Here is an 18619-nt window from a genome sequence, read left to right as displayed (position 1 = left end):
TTTTCCCCCTCTAATATATTTTTGCGTTGTTGTTACAGTTTTATAGTTTCCAGCTTTCCCAGTAAAAACAACGTGAGGAGGTGGACATACGTGGCTATGCCAGAGAGCACAACTTTATTCAGCAGAAAGCATATGCATGACTTCAAAATCCATGCAGAAGATCACTGTGCCCTTTAGGCCTTCCAAGTGAGCTGGGCAGCAGCCACCGGAAGTTCAGATGGTACAAAGAGCTTGTGGCCTGAGAGGTGTATATAACTTGGCAATAAAAGTTCACCACAGGTTGAACTTCAGCTTTCATGGTCTTAGCCAAGGGGGGAATATTTTTATAGACATTCATTTGGTTTCAAATTGGCTTGTCCCACAATTGTAAACATTCAGAAACACCTTGGTACTTCAATGCTTCCAAAGTAACTTGGGCTTTTAAAAATAAGATTCATTTGGCAGTGTTTTAAAACAAAACAGAGAGAGAACAGGAGAGATTCTGGGTGTCGTTTTTCTGCATACAAAGAGAGGCTCCTTGCTAAGTGTACCCTATCCTAAGAAGCCAAGACCATAGTGTGGGCAGTCAGTGGCCCAAACCCTAGAGATAGTAGGGCTGGTGGGACAGGAAGAGGGTGGCATTGTTGGCTGGCCTGGGGTGTGGCTGCATCCAGTGATGCGCCTTCCCTCTCAGTCAGGAGATCCTTTGCATATAGGCACACTGTCGTGCAGTGTGTCCAGTACACTGCCTGAGTACATGTTTGGCTTCATGCAGAACATCTCAGGCAAGGGGTAGCAGAGTGGCTGGGCGTAAGTGCAAATTGCTTCAAGAATCATTTCGTTAAGTTATGTTGATCTGGACTATGAAGGAAAAACAGAATTCTCCAATTTGTCATGACAAATCTTGCATGCCAACCAAACCCTCAAGTGTTTTCTTCAGAGTACATTGCAATGTACTTCATAAAAGTCATGTCCAGTCTTTTAAAGTATCTTGGTGTCCCTTTATCTAAAAAGAAAATAGAAAGGGAGGGGGAGGAAGAGAGGGAGGAGGAGAGGCAGAAAGGTAAGATTTAAGAAGTGAGGGACAGAGAGAGAAAGAAAGAAAGAAAGAAAGAAAAAGATAAGAAAGAGAAAAGGGAAGGAAGAAAAGAGGGAGAGAAGAAGGGAGGGAGGGAGGGAGGAGGGAAGGAGGGAGGGAGGGAGGAGGAACAGAGGAAGGCAGGGAGGGAGAGAGGGAGGGAGGGAGGGAGAGAGGGAGGGAGGGAGGGAGAGAGGGAGGGAGGGAGGGAGAGAGGGAGAGAGGGAGGGAGGGAGGGAGGGAGAGGGGGTTGTAGCATCGCTGCTGTCTGGAAACCTCACTCTGACAGCATGGTTCAACAAAGGTTCAGCATCCCAAAATTATGCTCTAAAACCCAGGAAACTTGCAATAAATAAAGACACCCAGGCCCTGATATATCATGTCCATCGTAATAAACATATGGAACCCATTACTCAGTAACAGGCGGAGGCTACGGGCTGAAGGGAACCCATGAGGCATCCAGTCCTGTTTCTAGAAAAGGAGGCATATTCCAAAAGATGCTACGCAAAATCAAAAATGCAGCACAGAGGCCAGGCCAAGAATCCACACCCATATTAGGTCAGAAATAGTTTCTACATGTAAAATTAATATCATTTTAACAACTTTTTTTTTCAATAGAAATAGACTACGACTAGTGAGGGAAGAATAAAATAAATCTTGGCAGGAAAGCACCTGTAAGTTTCAGAGTTCTATGAAGTTATCCCCCATGATCTTAAGAGACATAGCATACTCAATGCTGGAGGAGAGCCCACTTAACAGCAAGACTAAGGCCGCTTGGCTTTGTGCATCTACGATGGGCTGTGGAATGCACTCTGAGTTATCCACAGTTTCTTTATCATATAAACACACAATCTATATTTAACTCCAACTGAAAGTCATTATCTGAGTCACAGCACGCCACACAAGGGGATGCTGTGTTCTGACTGTCTAAGTAGATCAATGAGCTCAGGACATAAAGACTGTTTGCTCTGAGACATACATGCTGTGGCAAAAATGTTTTCTTATAATCCTAAGAAGAAAGAGGTACCCAGGCTGGTACCACATTCCCTCAAAACTCTTTGCAGTTATTTTTTGGGGAGAAGTAAGTTCTTTACTCCCATGCTTTGCTTCTTGCTTATCTTTTCTCAGGCACTAGCATGTGTGGGGTAATAGGTCGTCCTAAAGACTCAAAAACACGGCAAATTCTCTGCAACTATTGTGGCTTTGCTCTTTAGTCAAAAACAATACAAGAAAATGTGAAAGACATAGGCATTGTGTCCTATAAACAAGGCTTAGTGGGGATATATCTAATGAGACATGAAGCAAAGTGTGTTTTGGCTGAGGGTTAACCGTGGCCCAGAACGCAGACTAATGGGATATTTATATAACAACTAATCCCACAATCATTTTTACTGTAGCTGCTTCTTGCCTAGAAGAAACCTTTCATCTTCAAGTACCTCAAATCCTACTCTCTGACAGATAAAGTGACATTCACTCGGGCCGTCTTCCTTGATCACCCTGCTCAGAAGTAGCTTTCCCTCCCCCACTTCGATAACATTTATATTGCTGACCCCTGTCCTTCACATGATGAGGTCATTCAGTGAGTCTGGCTCCTGCACAGCTAAATCAATTGTGCTTTATCTTATTATATCCCTAACGTATAATACTGTAACTCAAACACATTAGGGACTGACTGTGCCTTTCTCTTCATGGTGCTAGGGGCCAGTCATGCAGCATGTGAAACGGCGGCTCTGAAGAACCAGGTCTCAGGTCTGGAGTCAGGAGGGCCATCTACCAAACACAAAGATACATTCTTAACGGCCACTCACGTGGGCGATGTTAATCCACTTCTCGATGACCTTGGCTCTCTGCTGAGTCTTGAGCTCTTTGCTCCCCAGGATGGTGCTGACGACACATTTGGTGAGGGTATTAAACTGTGAGATGGTGGCGCGGATCGTGGGAGCCAAGTGTTTGTTTTCCTTCTTATCCCTCCGAGACCAAATGCAGCCCAGGCAGTGGTGAGGCACTACTTTCTTGAAAAGTTGCTGGAACAGAGGAGGAATTGGCATTAAGGGAAACAAAGATGCTTTACCCAACATGTCATCTAGGACATCTGTAAATGGGTGTTTTGTAAGTGGACAAGGATCGCTCTCTGCTTGACTTGCCACACAGTATCCATCTCAACAAACAAGTAATAGATGAATGGAGCAGAAAAGCCCATAAGATTCTTTGTTTGTTTGTTTTTGTTTTCAAAACAGGAGCTCTCTATGTAGTCCTAGCTGTCCTAGAACTCACTATATATACCAGACTGGCCTCCAACTCACAGGGATCTGCCTGCTTCTGCCTCTGCGGTGTTAGAATTAAGGGAGTGAGGCACCATTCCTGGACCCCTCATGACCTTTCAAATTTGCTTAAGTGATAAAAATAATGACCAAGAGAAAATTAAAATGATCAAAGACATTCTTATTTATCCATCTTGTAAAGAAAATCAAGCAGTTCTAGTAAGATCTGTGACACTGCTCAAAAGAGAAAAGTGGCAATGGTTATTTTGACCTCAAAACCATATCCGAGTGTCCAGGCCACTCAAGAACCACCAGTTGCCTACCATGAAAACAGATGCTCTCAGGCCACCTGAAAAGAAGTCCGAGTAACTATAACATATGTCACATCTCTCCACGCAACTGTTTGTCATTTTTCAAAGCAGAGGAAGAAGGAGGAAAAAAATTCAACCCTACACACTACACAAAATGGGAACCTAAAGCCTAGTGTTCGGGTCTTTTCCTTAAAGCAGTAAAAATAAGATATTTTCATCTTTCCCTTATTCTATCAGTTATACAACAACAACAACAACAAATGGCTGAATAGACAAGATTCTAAATATAAGGTTATAAAAGTTGGTATAAAAAGAAAGATGGAGCTGGGTAGGGGTGGTGCACGCCTTTAATCCCACCACTTGGGAGGCAGAGGCAAGGCAGGTTTACAGACTGAGTTCCAGGGCAGCCATGGTTACACAGAGAAACCTTGTCTCGAAAAACTAAAAAAGGGAAGAAGAAGAAGAAGAAGAAGAAGAAGAAGAAGAAGAAGAAGAAGAAGAAGAAGAAGAAGAAGAAGAAGAAAAGAAAAGAAAAGAGAGAAGAGAGAGAGAGAGAGAGAGAGAGAGAGAGGGAGAGAAAGAGAGAGAGAGAACGGGCAGCATGTATTCCCTATAGACTATCTTATCTATTTTCCATAGTTTGCTTTCCATTGGATGGAAACTTCGGCCATCTTATATATGCTGCAAAGGTGGCAGAGCTCAGGGAAATGCAGAGGAGTGAAACCATCACGATAATTGCTAAGTCTTTAATTATGCTTTCCAGCAAACTCCATGCTATGAAATGTGACCAACACAATCAAATATGCACAGCACACAGAAACAGTCACGATTCAAACGTGCAGGAAGCACACGTGGAAGCAGGCGGCCAGATCCGGTCACATGTGGATTCAATGAACTTTCTTCATGCTAGCTTGGGCTTTGACCCCTTTACAATCCTCCAAATAAACAGCTCGGCTCTTGAAATATTTATGAGTCCAAAGGGAGAGAAATACCCACAGAACAGGGCAGATTCAGTTTCACCAGGATTAGAATTCTTACTTCCCTCTGTGACCTGAGCTCCGAGGAAAATGCACTTTCACCCAGGGCTGCAAGAAGAGCTGGGGCTTGAATTATTCACAGGAGTGATTCACACAGCATCCTAGCTCTCCCTTTACAGACACAGACTCTCTCAAAGACTCAAAAGCACTTCTCGCACATGACCCAGTGCTGCCCACTGCCCTCCCTGGGCTGCCAGTGCTGTCACTGCCCCCGGTTAAGAGGAGCACATCTGAGACACAGCGAGAAGACCTACTGCGTCCATGTAGGTCAGCTGTTCCGCCACGAGATCTTCTGAGAAGCACGTGAACTCTGCCGACCCTCCGCTCTCCAGGCCCTCTTCCTCTTCCAGGCTGAAGGAGATGGTGCTGAGAAGCCCATCTGTGCACAACGGGGAAACAATCAGTAAATGGGTGCCACGTGAGACTTTGCTCATGGCATCAGGCTACACTTCTTTCAGGCAGAAGAGAACTAACGCTTCAGAAACACACAGGTAGAGATGAGTAAGAGCAGTATATTGGGGCAAAATGGAGATCCAATCCTGTGTATTCCTCTATTCTCGTTAGGCTTGGAGAGGCCTTGAGGTATCCCCCAGAAATCACCCAGAGGCTAGTCTAGGCAAAGAAGCAAAGCTGAACAAAGCTTCCAAGTCCATCACCACTTCCAGGACTAAGCCAGCTAATACCTACACCCTGGCCACCAATCCTTGATTGCTGGGCCACTGAGAAGGCCTCAGAGTGAGCAGGCCAGCAGGCGTTGGTAAGGGTAGCACAGGCCATTTGGGTTTCAGAGATGTGGAGGAGACCTGTAGCCCTTTCAGAAATATTTAGCAGCCTCAAATGATCAGAGTTGCTGTCAGCTTCCACTGAGAGCGTGTGCAAAGCGTGAAATAAACTTAAAAGTGAATCCGCTGCTGACCGTTGATCAGAAGGTTACACACTTCACAGCCTGATGAAGTCAAAGGACATCATGGCCCCGGAGCCTGTTTACTGGCCAGCTCCGGCAGTCTCCAGCCTCCATTTCAAGTCTCCTTACTGCAATCTTCCCCAGTCCTGAGTTGTTCCCCTGCCTTCCGCCCGTCACACTCCTCACACGCCTTCCTGTCAAAACTGCAATTACTTGGGGGGGGGGGGTGAGGTGAGCACAGTATCCTGGCAAAGATCCAGGTCTGTGTTACTACTCCCTCAGCAGGTTTTCATTTTGAAGCCTTTTCTTTCTCTTTAGGATGGACATTGTTAGGCATTTTGCATCAGATCGATTCAGCTTCTTCAAAGCTTCCCACGAGAAGTGGGCTGCCCAAAGTGAGACACTGTACCTGTCCAGTGCCGTGTGCTACCTGCCCACTCTGATTTCAGGACTGGTTCTGGACCTCAGAGTTGAAGGTTCTGATGTGAATGGAACTGGGTTATGGGTGCGAAAGGTCAGAAAGCGTCACTACCTATTCCTGTTATCTTGGATACAAGCAAAGGTACCCAGTGGAGAGCTAAAATCCTGCCATGTGAAGGATGTCAGAGCCTGCTTTCAGTACTTTTCCTCCACTCAACTCTGGTACTTTCTCTTTCAGTGGAGAAGAAATCTGATGTGCCAGTCAAAGGTTCAAAGGAGCCTTCTATCCCTCCTGACAGCTATGATGTACTTTAGCACCTGTACAACAATGCAGAGGCTGCCTGGCTTCAGCCAAGGAGAGTGCAGGGTAAGAACTAACATCACTCATTCATTCATTCATTCATTCATTCAAACACTAGTACGTCTGATATGCACCTAGAACGTCACTATGTGTGAGACTGCGCTCCTTTCTCTATGGGACCTGGCCTTTGCTTCCACTGCCCCAGCTCCGCTCCTGACTCACTCCAGGTGTGGAAAAACTCTATGCACAGTTTTCCTTCTGAAAACACACAGGAACACTCACTGCTTTCCATAGTGTGAAGTGGGAGGAGGGACCCAAAGGACCCAAGCTCCCGGCACTCCAACTCAGGAATGGGGCCCCTGCTTCATCAGCAGGGCCCGGCACATTCCTAGTAACAATGGCCCATACTTAGGGCGAGATTTGTTCTTGGGTACTGCTTAAAAGTTTTTGTGAAGTCAGGCCACCTCTGCCTCTGCCGGCCAAAAGAACTCTGCCCTTCCAGTCCCTGAGCTGGAGACAACCAATGACTGGTCCCACTGCTTCCCCAATTAGGCACAGGGCCAGAGACAGCCCAGTGGGGAGAGCTGGGCTCCAGTGCAGCAGGCAGCAACATTTTCCACTCCAGCACAAAGCTGGGCGGGAGGCCCTGAAGGGAGAGAAGGTCTGGCAGCTGGAGTGTCCTGGGGATTCAAGCATTCCCGGCAGATGAAGTCATCTGAGATACAAAGCCTTTCAGATGATGCAACTGCATTCCCCTTCTCTGGTCCCCAGGACATAGAAACCAGTTGCCAGGTACTGGGTGGAATGTAAAGTTACTGTATTTTCTTTGGCTCTGGGGTGGCATCCTTTATCTGTGTTAGGACCCATTTCCTTTCCCTTGCTGAGGAAATCGGGCATTGCTTCAAGGAAGTGCCCATCAGAAGTTCCAAGTGGGTCAGCTGCCATGGAAACTGTTACCCAGCACCTCAGTGAAAGGACATATCACCATGCTGGAAGCCTGTTGGGACCTCTCCACTAAGTTCTTCAGAGCTTGGCCGTCAACACACTCTGTGGCCAGCAGTGGTAGCCCCTGCATTTGTCCTTGGAAACAAGAGGTCAGCTTCCAATAGGAAAAAACAGCCTCAGAAACTTCCTTTGATTTGGCCATTACAGACAGTAAATGATGGTAATCTGCGCTGCCAGGGGACATTACGGTAATGTCTTCTAGGACAAAGGAGAAACACCTCCTCCAAGCTTTTGTAAGAGGGAAGTAGGCTTGAATCCTTGCCAGCCATATAGGGGAGGTTGTCTGTCACAGGCTTATATCTGATAGAACATGTTAGGCAGAGAATAAGAAGCCAATCCATGTTGATAAGGGAAAGTTTTTTTTAAAAAATCATGGAAACTCTGTTGTTGGGAACAGAAGGAACCCCAGCAGTTACAGAGCTCCTGTGAGCCAGCTTCACAGTTTAATCCTTAAAGCAAGTCTTGAAAAATACCTCTTTTCATTCTAAAATGTTATGGTTCTGAATGTAACACTTTCATAATTTTACACCTACCCCAGTTTTCTGAGGGTACTAGGGTTTCTTATTGAGTCTCAAAATGGGGAACCTCCATGCTGCAGAATCCCAATCTAGGCTTTCCCTGGGACCAAACAGGTACTCACTGTCAGAATCTACTTCCTGCTTTTGAAACTGTTCCAGAAGGTTCTGCGCTCTCCTCTCTGGGTCAGAGCCAGGCATCATGCGTTTGAGGTACTCCAGCAGCTTCTGCAGGCAAGGGAAGTGAGGGGGCTCCCGGAAGTCTTCCGCACACTGGTCAAGCCAGGCCCTCAGGATGGAAGCAATGGCACTGGGAAGGAGAGATGGAGAGTCACTGAACCCGAAGGACCCGAGACGAGCCCTGGACACCACAGCTGGTAGCTGAAGGGGGCCTGCGGGAATTGATAACGTTTTGTTGGTGGAAAAACCCATCTGAGGCAAACAAAAGATGTCCAGAGGATTTAGTGAGTTCCAAAAGTACTTTCCAAGCAATCTGAACACTAGCCACTAATTGTGGATTTGTTCACATTAAAGACCAGAAAGCCAGGGCTGTCAAGATGACGCAGTGACTAAGATGACGCACTTTCTGCCAAGTCTGATGATCTGAGTTCGATGCCAAGTCCCACATGGTAGAAGGAGAATAACAAGGCTCACAAGTTGTCCTCTGCCCTAAGTACCTGTGCCGTAGTGTGCTCAAGCCACCGCTTCAGGCTCACACACAAACAAATGAGTAAACACAATAAACCAGAAAGGGAACAGAAAGTAATCACATTGGTAGTTTAGGAGACACTGGCTACCATCTGGCCAGAAATCCAACTGGAGAAACGAAGTGTCTGGGTGTGGGGGCGAAATGCGCAGGTTTAATCTTATAAACATCACTGGGCCATCAGCACAGGGTCAGGACTTTCCTCATAAAGTCATCCCTTTGTTTCTCAAATTAGAATGCGAACGTGTCTCAGGAACCACGGGGTGGAGAAGTTAGGTCTCTGAAAGGTAAGTGGAAAACAACTTGGCAAGCAACACTACTGCAATACGGCTTCTTCTGAGGGACTTACGAAGGTTTATCAGGAGCCAGAGCACAGAGACAGCCAGGAACTGGCTGCTTGGCATGCTGCAGACACTGTGAGTACCACGGGGTGTGGCCTTTAAGTCAGGGATGGCTCTTCCCTCGAGAGCAGTCAGAACAATAACAAAGGGGTGAACTGTTTGGAGCGCCGCTATTCCATGCCTCATAGTCAAAGAGGACTTCAAAGACACTTCAGAGTCAAGCCATGCCAGGCTGGATCCCTTTTCTAAAAAAGATACTTTCCCTCTCTATTAACACAACCTCATAGCAAGGGATGTTCACTGATGCTGGCCAGCAGGCTCTAAGAATACTCTCATCTCTGTTTCCCTAGCACGGGGATGATGAACACGGAACCATATCCAACTTTATTTTTTTATAAATGGGTGCTGGGGATCCAACCTGGGTCCTGATTCTTCTGTGGCAAGCATCTTACAGACTGAGCCATCTCCCCAGAACCACAAAGTGGTTTTAAAGGGCTTGGAATACAGCAGTGGTACAGCATTTGTCTAACATGCACAAGAGCTATTTGGCTTTGGCTCACAAAATCATAGAAAAGAAAATTATAATTGCCTACTGTACTCCAAACAATTGTTTGTGTAATTTAAAACTAGAGTAGAAGTTACTATCCACTGTGCAGAACTACAATGGGCCATTACAGTGTCTTAACCGCCATACTGTAATGCCTCACCAAAGAGCCGAACTGCACTCAAGGCTTGACTACCACAGAGCCTCCCGAGTACAAGAGGCAGGACAGTTTACACACTGACTTTCTCCACTGTGTAGATTACTGTTTCACTACTCTGGACTATATGGCATCTGGAATTGCTGACATTTAATTACAGTCATGAAACAAATGACATTAAACTATCAACAGAAGTAATTCAATACTCTAAATCTTTAAATTAAACAGAATTAACAAAAACTTTATTTCCCTCCAGATAGAAAGTTACCCGGGCTTTGGATTAAAATTAAAAACGTTAAGCTGGGCCTAATGGTGCACACCTTTAATCCCAGCACTCAGGAGGCAGAGGCAGGTGGATCTATGGGGGTTTGAAACTAGTTTGGTCTACAGAGAGTTCAGAACAGCCAGGGCTACACAGTAAGACCCTGTTTCAAAAACAAACAAACAAACAAACAAAAAATTGAAAACATGAGTACAATGAAATCAATGACTTTATATTTTGAGGGCCCTCCTACTATAGTGTCATTCCTTTTAGTTACCAAACTTAAATACCATAATTTTAAACATATATCTACAGTTAATATTCCAGAATTCCACTCACTAATTGGGCTTAGCATGATATTAAAGGAAAAGGGAAGAATACACAAAGGCCAGAAGAGGATGAGTTGGGAAGTTTTTTGTAAGAGTGGAAAGGAAGAGGTAAGGGTAAATACAATAAAGATACATTATATAAACATTAGATATGTGTGGTAAACTGTCAAATAATAAAGAAGAAATCAAGTTATCACTCTAACATTTCTTTTTTATAACAAATATAATTTATGAGTAATTTCCCTTCCTTTGGATAAACAGTAAGCACAGAGTCATGAGGGTGCACAGTTGGGATGACACACCAGAACACAGAAAACCTGACATTTAAATATATAAGCTACATTCTCATAGAAGAGCACTTTTATAATTCTTAAAATAAACGTGAATTGACAACTACTACTCCTTCCCATTTCAATGAGAATACATCCTTCCAATGATACTGATGAAAACAAGAGGTGGGAAAAAGGGGGAGGGCAGAAGAGAGGGAGGGAGAAGAGAGGAGAGGGGAGGGGAGGGGAGGAGAGAGAGGAGGGGGGAGGAGGAAGTCAAAAGGAGCACTGATCTAACAGTGAGGTTCTCAGGAAGGGCCCCAGTGTTTCATAATTGACAAGAATGTCCACATAGAAATTCAGAGTTACAAGCCAAGTCTGGAGGCTTGTGCCTGCCGTTCAGTATTCTGGGCTGAGGCAGGAGAGCTGCCTGGGTGCCAGGACATCTGGACTACAGGGTGAGTTTCAGGTTAGTCTGGGTTACAACGCAAACCATGTCTCCACAATTCAAAGGGAAGGGCAGGGGAGAAAGGAAGGGAGAGGGAAAGAAGGGAAACTCAGAAAAGAAGAAATCTTAACACACAGGCAATTCAGTGATGTTACTGTATCAGCTACTGTGGGTAGTAACTGCTTATATTTTTAAAAGATCATTTATTGAAAATAGTAATTTTCTACATAAGCTTAAAAGCAAAATATCTATTCTCCCTTCAGCCCAACTGCATTCCCATGATTTGTTACTAGTTTATAGTATATGTTTCCAGGTATTTCTGCAGCTATGTACACATATTCAGTACACATGATATGCAAATATAAATCACCAGTTTTTCACTTATCAGTATGTTATGGCCACCTCTCTAGCCCCTGCCTCCAGAGTCATCGTACAGTCTCTGCTGAACGCCGTGTCCTACCGCCTGAGCACACATCCTCGTCTAAGGACTCTTCCACTGGCAGGCAGACATTTCAAGAACTTTCAGGTCCCTGTGATTGTAAACAATTCTAAAATGTGTGATTGGTTTATATTTGTGTGTATGTGTAGTTCCCAAAAGCATTTCATTCTGTGCCCAAGAAAAGCCACACCTTCAGAAGCACTACCTAAGCCTGGAGTGACCGTGGTCCCAACCATGGCCATTCTCTCCCCAGTCTAACACTTATAGCTCACTCTGGTGAGCAACTTCCTCATCTGGTCTGCTCTAACAGTGACCTTGCCATGGCTTAGCCTAAGCAATCTTAAGAAAAGCATTTTCACACAAAAAGAATAAAGGGGGCAAACGAAGAAATCAGAGAAGAGAAAAACAAAGACAGTATAGCCAACAGGGGCAGCCCTTGCCCTCCGATCAGCAGTGCTCGTCAGCGTGCCAGGGAGGCAGGGTTTCTGGAAGGGCCTGGACCCTTGCCCGAGGTTCACAGTAGCCTTATGTTTGCCAGGCCTGGGAAGAAACTTTCCATTCTTGGTAGAACAAGCAGCAGATACAAATGCAGGGCTGTTAAGATTCCAAGAAGGAAAGTGACATTGCAAATATGACAGAGGAAGGGGGACAGCAGCTTTTCCATCTTCCCTGGCCCGGCTCCACTCCTCACCAGGACTGAATGGGAGGGCTAGGCAACCTTTCCAGGAGGGAGATGCTGGCTGCCGTCATAAATACCCAGGCAAAGTGTGCCTATGTGCCTGGAGAAGTCACTTGCCCCTGTGCACAGACCAAGAATGGATTGGGAGAAGGGAAAATGAAATCCGTCACCAGCAGGGCCACCTGTCAAGTTGGAGAGTTTGTGCAGATAGTCCTACTGTCCCCTAACTGGAGAAGGGACAGAAAACACCTGCCTGCATCTATCTGACACTAATCAGAGGTGATTTCAAATGACATAATGTCAATAGGAGCTTCTGAGATAACATCAAGAGAGACATAATTGATAATATGCTTATAACAACCTACCAAAGGCCACAGGAAAGGATTTCAAAGATAAATGGCTTAGTAAAGTGACTCTTTGATGGGTTACAGAGCAGAACTCTTTTGTCCTAGAGGAAGGTGTGAGTCTAAGTAGACATGCCAGATGGATGGGCAGCCCTGATGGCAGAAGGGACTACCTTGGGCATTCTTGTCAAGAATCACCTTCCCAGCCTGTTGTAAAAGGAACACATGATCAGATGCCCATGTGTGGATCTGCTAAGGTCAAATCTAAGGCTCTTCCTGCTAGAAGAGACCCTAGGGAGGATCAATGTGACTAACTAAGCATTACCCAGTACTCTTTAGTTTCTATATCCACTTATTAATTATGCAGTAACTGTCACAATAGGGGGTCGAGGGAACCCATGGAAGTAATGACCTTTAGAGGGAGCCTGGTCAGCACTTCAGGAGGGTCTTCCTAGGAGCTGAGTGAGATCTTAAGGCTAAGGAATCAGTGGCGTGGAAGCTGGAGCAACACTGTAAGCAAGGGTCTTGAGTAAGACAGCCAAACACTGAGGGCACTGGCTGGAGAATTGTTTAACGAAAGAACCGAGACAGGGGATGAGCACATTGCACTGGCACCTGCACAAGTCAGTAAGCACAGGGCACACTCGGTAACACCTAGTTAGCAACGTGCCTTGGTAGAGGAGCAAGCCAGGAAAACAGTCCAAACTTCCAGTCCCCTGAAGGCCTTGGGGCTGGTGGAGCACAGTGAGAGGACTGACAGCCGTGCTCCAAGCACACACGCAACAAACCCAGAGACTGTGAGTATGTCAAATTTTATACTAAAATTCCAATGGTGACTAAACACCAGAATTAAAAAGTTTAATACGTTTTTGGGGTATGTCATCTCTCCCTTGATGTGTAACTGCCAAGCCCAGAAATAAGATTACCACTACAAAAAAAAAAAGAATAATGCTGTCCCTTTTAGAAGTATGTTTTCCCTGCCCTAGGGGCTATTTGAGATGATTATACTCATCCTTATACTCAATCACTGCCAGAGGATAAGACAGCAGAATATTTCATTCTAGAACAGTCTCTACAAATTTGGGAGAGGGGGAAAGTACAATCTAAGAGCACCATGAAGAAAAGCACCGTGCACCTCACAGGCTGTGCCTCTGCCAAGCCACGCTGGTGGGATGGAATGCACCTTGTGAACCTTGACCCTGACAGAGCTGGACCCTTCACCTCGTCCTCCAAGTCCCGGAATGGTTTTCCTCAGTCTCAGGAACAGTGCCAGATAAAGGCTGCCAGCGACATGTTTTCCTTGATGAGAAAGAACAAAAGAAGGGACAAAGTTTCTTTTTCTCTTCTCCTCCCATCTTCCCTAAAGAATGGAAACATGACTATCTGGACTTGTCAGGGTCATCTGGCCTTGGCTTCATGTACTTTCCATTGCCACACCGTGGTGTTTGTGGTAAATAAGGATCCAAGCACTGGGGTGGGACTGGAAGGAGGGGCTGTGATAGGGCCAGGGGAAATAAATGCAAAGCCAAAATCAAGATCTAAACCCAGGGAGGCTTGGATGGGGAGGGGTGGGGGCAAGGGGCAGTTAAAAAGACAAACCAACCTCCTCGAGGCAAGACTAGGAAGAAGGAAGGTACAGAGAGACAACAGAGCAAATAGATGTGTTCGGTGGGGGCAGGACGAGATGAGCCTGAAACCTATTACCCAAAGCCAAGGTTACTCACGCATCTGTCTTCTATTCCCACATTTAGGAGAAATATTTTCATTTTTATCACAGGGGAAGAATATAAGGATACATGAGCTGGAGAGCATGGCCTTGTAAAGTCCACGCACTCTCACGGGTTCACTGGGTGATCCCGGACATGCTCTTCAGCCGCCCAGGCAACCCTGAGATAGATGGAGTGACAGTGTAGAAGGTCATCAGGACAGGAGACCCTTTAATGCACACACAGTGCACTGTTCTTGCTAAGCAATCGATGACTTCCAGCTATTATTAGAAAAAATGTATCCACCACTCACCTAAATCCCAATTTCAGGACCTCGCTAACTCCTTCCCCAGCTCCCCAGTCTGAGAGGGAGTTTGTGTGTTATAAACAGGGGGCTTCTGGGTAACACCTGCTGACTGTCCGTCTCCACAGTTCCACCATGGATGGAGATTCCCTCGGTGGTGTCATTGGCTGCCGGATCCTTCAAATCACCACTTCCTGAGGGAAACAAGTCTGACTTCCACCTTTCACAACAGCTGCTTGGGGACCCTTCTGGGGCTGTTATAATACAGCAACAGCTGGGCAAAACACTGAGAAGTAAAGGCATTAATTCCCAAGGCTCTAGGTTTTCAGGTACTGATGTGGTCTGACTACCGTGAGGCACTCACAGGGGAAGGGAATCACAAGCAAAACCCAGGCTTGTTCCTACATGGTGGCCTGAGGCCCAAGGCTCTAGATGGGAAGGCCCGCCGAACGTGACTCCAAATACCTGGCACCGAACTAAGTGTTTGATCTTGGCCAAAGCACACAAGTTCAATGAAACTTCAACGAATGTGAAGTGAAGGCAAGAGCTCAGCACACTGGCGGTGGCTAAAGGAAATACAAGGTACCGAAGCGTGCCCTGCACTCACAATAGCACAGCAGCAGAGGTAGTGGCTACAGCAGCGAGGGCAAACTCCTTGTTTCCCTCGGATGACTGGTTGTGATGTCTGTTCAACCATTCTGACAGGTAGAAAATACTGCCATGGGGCTGGAGAGATGGCTCGTTGATTAAGAATTTTTAGAGGTTCAGATCCCCCAGAACCCACATGGAGACTCACATGTCACACACATGGTGCACAGACACTGCAGGCAAAGTGCCCATACACATACAAATAAGAAATAAATCTTTAAAAATGAAAGACAATTCTGTCATCTCTGATTTTCCTTCATTTTGAATCCCTGCTTTAAAATAAATCTAAGTCACTGGCTCGCTCTTCTCTGGTCATGAGAGCACCAGTTTCTGCTCTAGGGATCTCTACCCATGTCCTACAAAAACTAAGGACTCCTTAAATCATGGGTTTTCAACTTTCTTTGCCCTGTGTCGGCATGTAATAAAAGACGATGGCGTTCTGTTTAATGTGACACATTGCTCTATTTCTTTTGCTTTGCTTAAAAGAATATGTATTTCTTTCACATTGAAACCTTCTAAATTTGGAGATTTTTACTGTCCTCACAGTTCTGTTGTGCTGCATTTGTTTTTCATTGGGACTGACTCTTCTTACCATGTGTCCAAGGACAGGTTTAAACTTCAGCGTGCTGACACTACAGGTGTGCATCTCCATGCCTCAGTTTGATGTTTTATGTCTCATTTTTACTCCGTTTTTCAAGACAGGGTTGCCTCTACCTAGGCCTAGGCCTCGCTGTCCTGGAACTCATTCTGTGGATCGCTCTGTCGACCAACTGGCTTTGAACTCAGAGATCTGCCTGCCTCTGCCTGCCGAGGGCTATGAGTAAAGGCATGTGCCACCATGCCCAGCTTTATGTCTCATCTTTGATGGGTTCCCCCGCTCCTTACCCTCTCAAGTCTCTTCTCTTTTCCCCATTTTCCTTACAATCACTCGACTTCAATTGCCTTAATAAGGCATTTGGATTTTGTGGAATGGCTACTGATTGCAAATATTCCAGGAAGAGTTTTCAAATACTTTCCGCTGTAATTTCCCCAGGCACTAATAACTCCAGACCTCTGCTTTTCTTTTTCTTTTTCTTTTTGGATTAATACTGTTTACTAGTTCTCCTTCCAGCCCGAACACTAGTGTCAGGACCTCCAGCCTCTGTGAAAGATTACAAGCACGACATTTGAATGTTCTGAATGCATAGAAAGGAAAATAAAATGATTTCAACCGCTTGAAGCACTTTAACAGTGAAGAGTTTGAGAAAACAGAACTTGGCATTCCAGAAGGGAAGGCATGGGATTCAATTAAAGAAAGGGAAACAGAAGCTGTTTCTACATTAAAGAGTACCGAACAAAGAGATGCAATAAAGCACTACTGAGTGGGGAGTTTTAGCTCTCTTTAAATAAAGTTGCGTGTGCGCACATGTGAGCGTGCATGCGCGCGCACACACACACACTCCAGAACAATCTCATGCATTTCAAAAAAGACTGGAAGATTACCGGTCCCTTCTTAGTTAGCATTCTATTTGCTTCTGGGTTCAATGGCTGCGATAAATTTGTCCTATGAAAAGTTCCTTCCTCCTATCTGGTTCAAATTTTGTTCCTGGAAAAGACAGCATTTTATCATGTAAAAACGATGGCAGGAAGGGTGACAAGGGCACAGGTGAAATGACGGGGAGCTGAGTTGTTTTCTTCCGTAGTAGGAAGTGGGTTTCCTGACTCCCAAATAATGGCCATTATTAGGAGTCCTAGGATAAAAAAAAAAACACAAAAAACAAAAATGGCCCAGTTTACTCTCTACATAGCTCTGGTCCTAACACCAGCAGTCACCATGAGGCAAAGGCCTTAAAAACTGGAAGCCATGGAAGCCGTGGATACAAAATTCTTGGCACCTTGAGACACTCTGGCTGTGCCCGCTGAGTCGTCCTGGAGACTGCAGAGCTGGACCGGGGCACTCCAATGGTGGGAAGCGCCCTGAGCCATCTGATAACTTTTTGAAACACAGAAGGAACACTAGGCAGTTTGGGCTTAAGACATGAGAAACCTATTTTTCATCTTAAAGCTTCATCTGTGCTTCTATATTTTTCATCGTTATCGTCCTGCTACCTTGATTAGAGCCATATCTAACATAACAGATATGACTAGCAACTTAGTATGTGGAAACTTCTGTAGAGTATAAGGGCCCTGCTACAATTTACAGCAAAAACTGAAAACTCAACCACTTTGGGCATTTTGTGTTCATGGTTAAATCCACCAAAACCCCAGAACTGAAGGCAGCCGCCCTGGAGTGGGGGGTTTAGTTTTCAGAAAGTCACTAGATCCCTGTTGCTGCCCACCTGCAATCACAAGGGAGCAGATGCACAGCAAAGGGGCACAGCAGGCATTCGCCACTCCTCGTGTCACCCCACTGGACAGGGGTTCGGCTCAGCTCTTTATTTATGACTGCAGGAAACAGCTGTGATGTCATGACTTAACAATAAGCAAATGAGAGCCTGACGGCTTTTTCTGACAGTTTTATTCAGTCTGCTACATATGCTTTCTCAGAGGGCAGGGGCGTGGGGGAGGGGCAGGGAAATTTCTCAAAAGCCTAGTATAGTATTTGGACCACATCTCTGGTTTTGGTTTTTGAAAAACTAAATACATTTTATGCGCGCTACCACTGAGTGGAAAGGGACTTGGAGGCTGTATGCTCCGAAAGCTCGATTTTCAGGTGAGAGCTCTGGAACCAAGGGAGGTAAAGTGACTAGACATATACCATGTTGGAGGGTAAGGGACAGAAAGATGGTGCAGGGGCTGGACCTTCCATGTGGCTGGGCCTGGATCACCTCAGTATTTGACACACCTGATTGTGAAAAGGAACGCAAATGGAGAGGCTTCTAAAAGAGTATGCTGAGAGGTGTGCAAACACTGTGTGGCAGGGCTTCCCACTGAGGCACTGGTGATATTTAGTCTCATCTCATTGAATGGAAAGGACAAGCTTGTCCTGTGCACTGTAGGATACTTACTGTTATCCTTGCCCTCACCCTACTAGATGCCAGCAGCGCACGCCCACTTAGCTACAACCAAAGGGACTCCAAAGGCTGGTCAGTGTCCTCTGGTGGATGAGGTCACCCTGTGAAGACCAGTGCCACAAAGGCATGCCTTCTATGCAGCCATAGCCAAGAGGAAGCCACAGTTCATTGCTCTGGGCCAGGGGCTGGAAGTGTGGGGTTCCTGAGGGATCTGGAGTGTTATTTTCAATCTGGGGAGGCACTTCTCTAGTTTCTTCTCAGGAAAACAAGGCAGTGGTCATTTGAGATAGACATTGACAGAAGGACAGTCATAAGAAAAGACAGTATAAAACAAGAATGGGGACATGGAATGCAAATTAGTAGAAGGAGAAAAAACTGGAAGAAAGAAAGGGAGATGGAAGAAAGATGGAGGCCACCAGGGAAAAGGCATTTTTACATTCCTGAGTCTGGGGACAGAGCGACCTACTCTAAAATAAAGTGTTATGCGTTCGTCGTGCACAATTCTTTTAACAAGGCAACTCAGTGTGAGCATAGGGGTCAAGAACTTTCTCCGAGTCACTGTGAGGCTTTGGGAAAGGACTATTGTCCCCAAATGACGGACCCTCAGGGGAGTGCTGTGTGGAGCTCTTTGTTAAGGGC

General features: G+C 45.7%; 1 protein-coding gene across 3 annotated transcripts in view; it reads right to left on the bottom strand.

The window, feature by feature from the left end:
- Positions 1-18619, bottom strand: part of RGL1 (ral guanine nucleotide dissociation stimulator like 1) — a 247887-nt gene that overhangs the window by 29833 nt on the left and 199435 nt on the right. For all 3 annotated transcript variants that reach the window (XM_084792400.1, XM_084792401.1, XM_084792402.1), the window contains 3 exons: positions 7937-8121; positions 4921-5045; positions 2866-3081 (listed from right to left, as the gene is read on the bottom strand). In XM_084792400.1, the coding sequence (XP_084648526.1) occupies positions 2866-3081; positions 4921-5045; positions 7937-8121 (526 nt within the window). The remainder of the gene's footprint in view (positions 1-2865; positions 3082-4920; positions 5046-7936; positions 8122-18619) is intronic.

This window comes from Acomys minous, assembly GCF_964271855.1.
Source record: "Acomys minous genome assembly, chromosome: 1".
Classification (NCBI taxonomy): Eukaryota; Metazoa; Chordata; class Mammalia; order Rodentia; family Muridae; genus Acomys; species Acomys minous.
The sequence above is the reverse complement of the archived record's forward strand: the minus strand, read 5'-3'. Positions and strand labels throughout refer to the sequence as shown.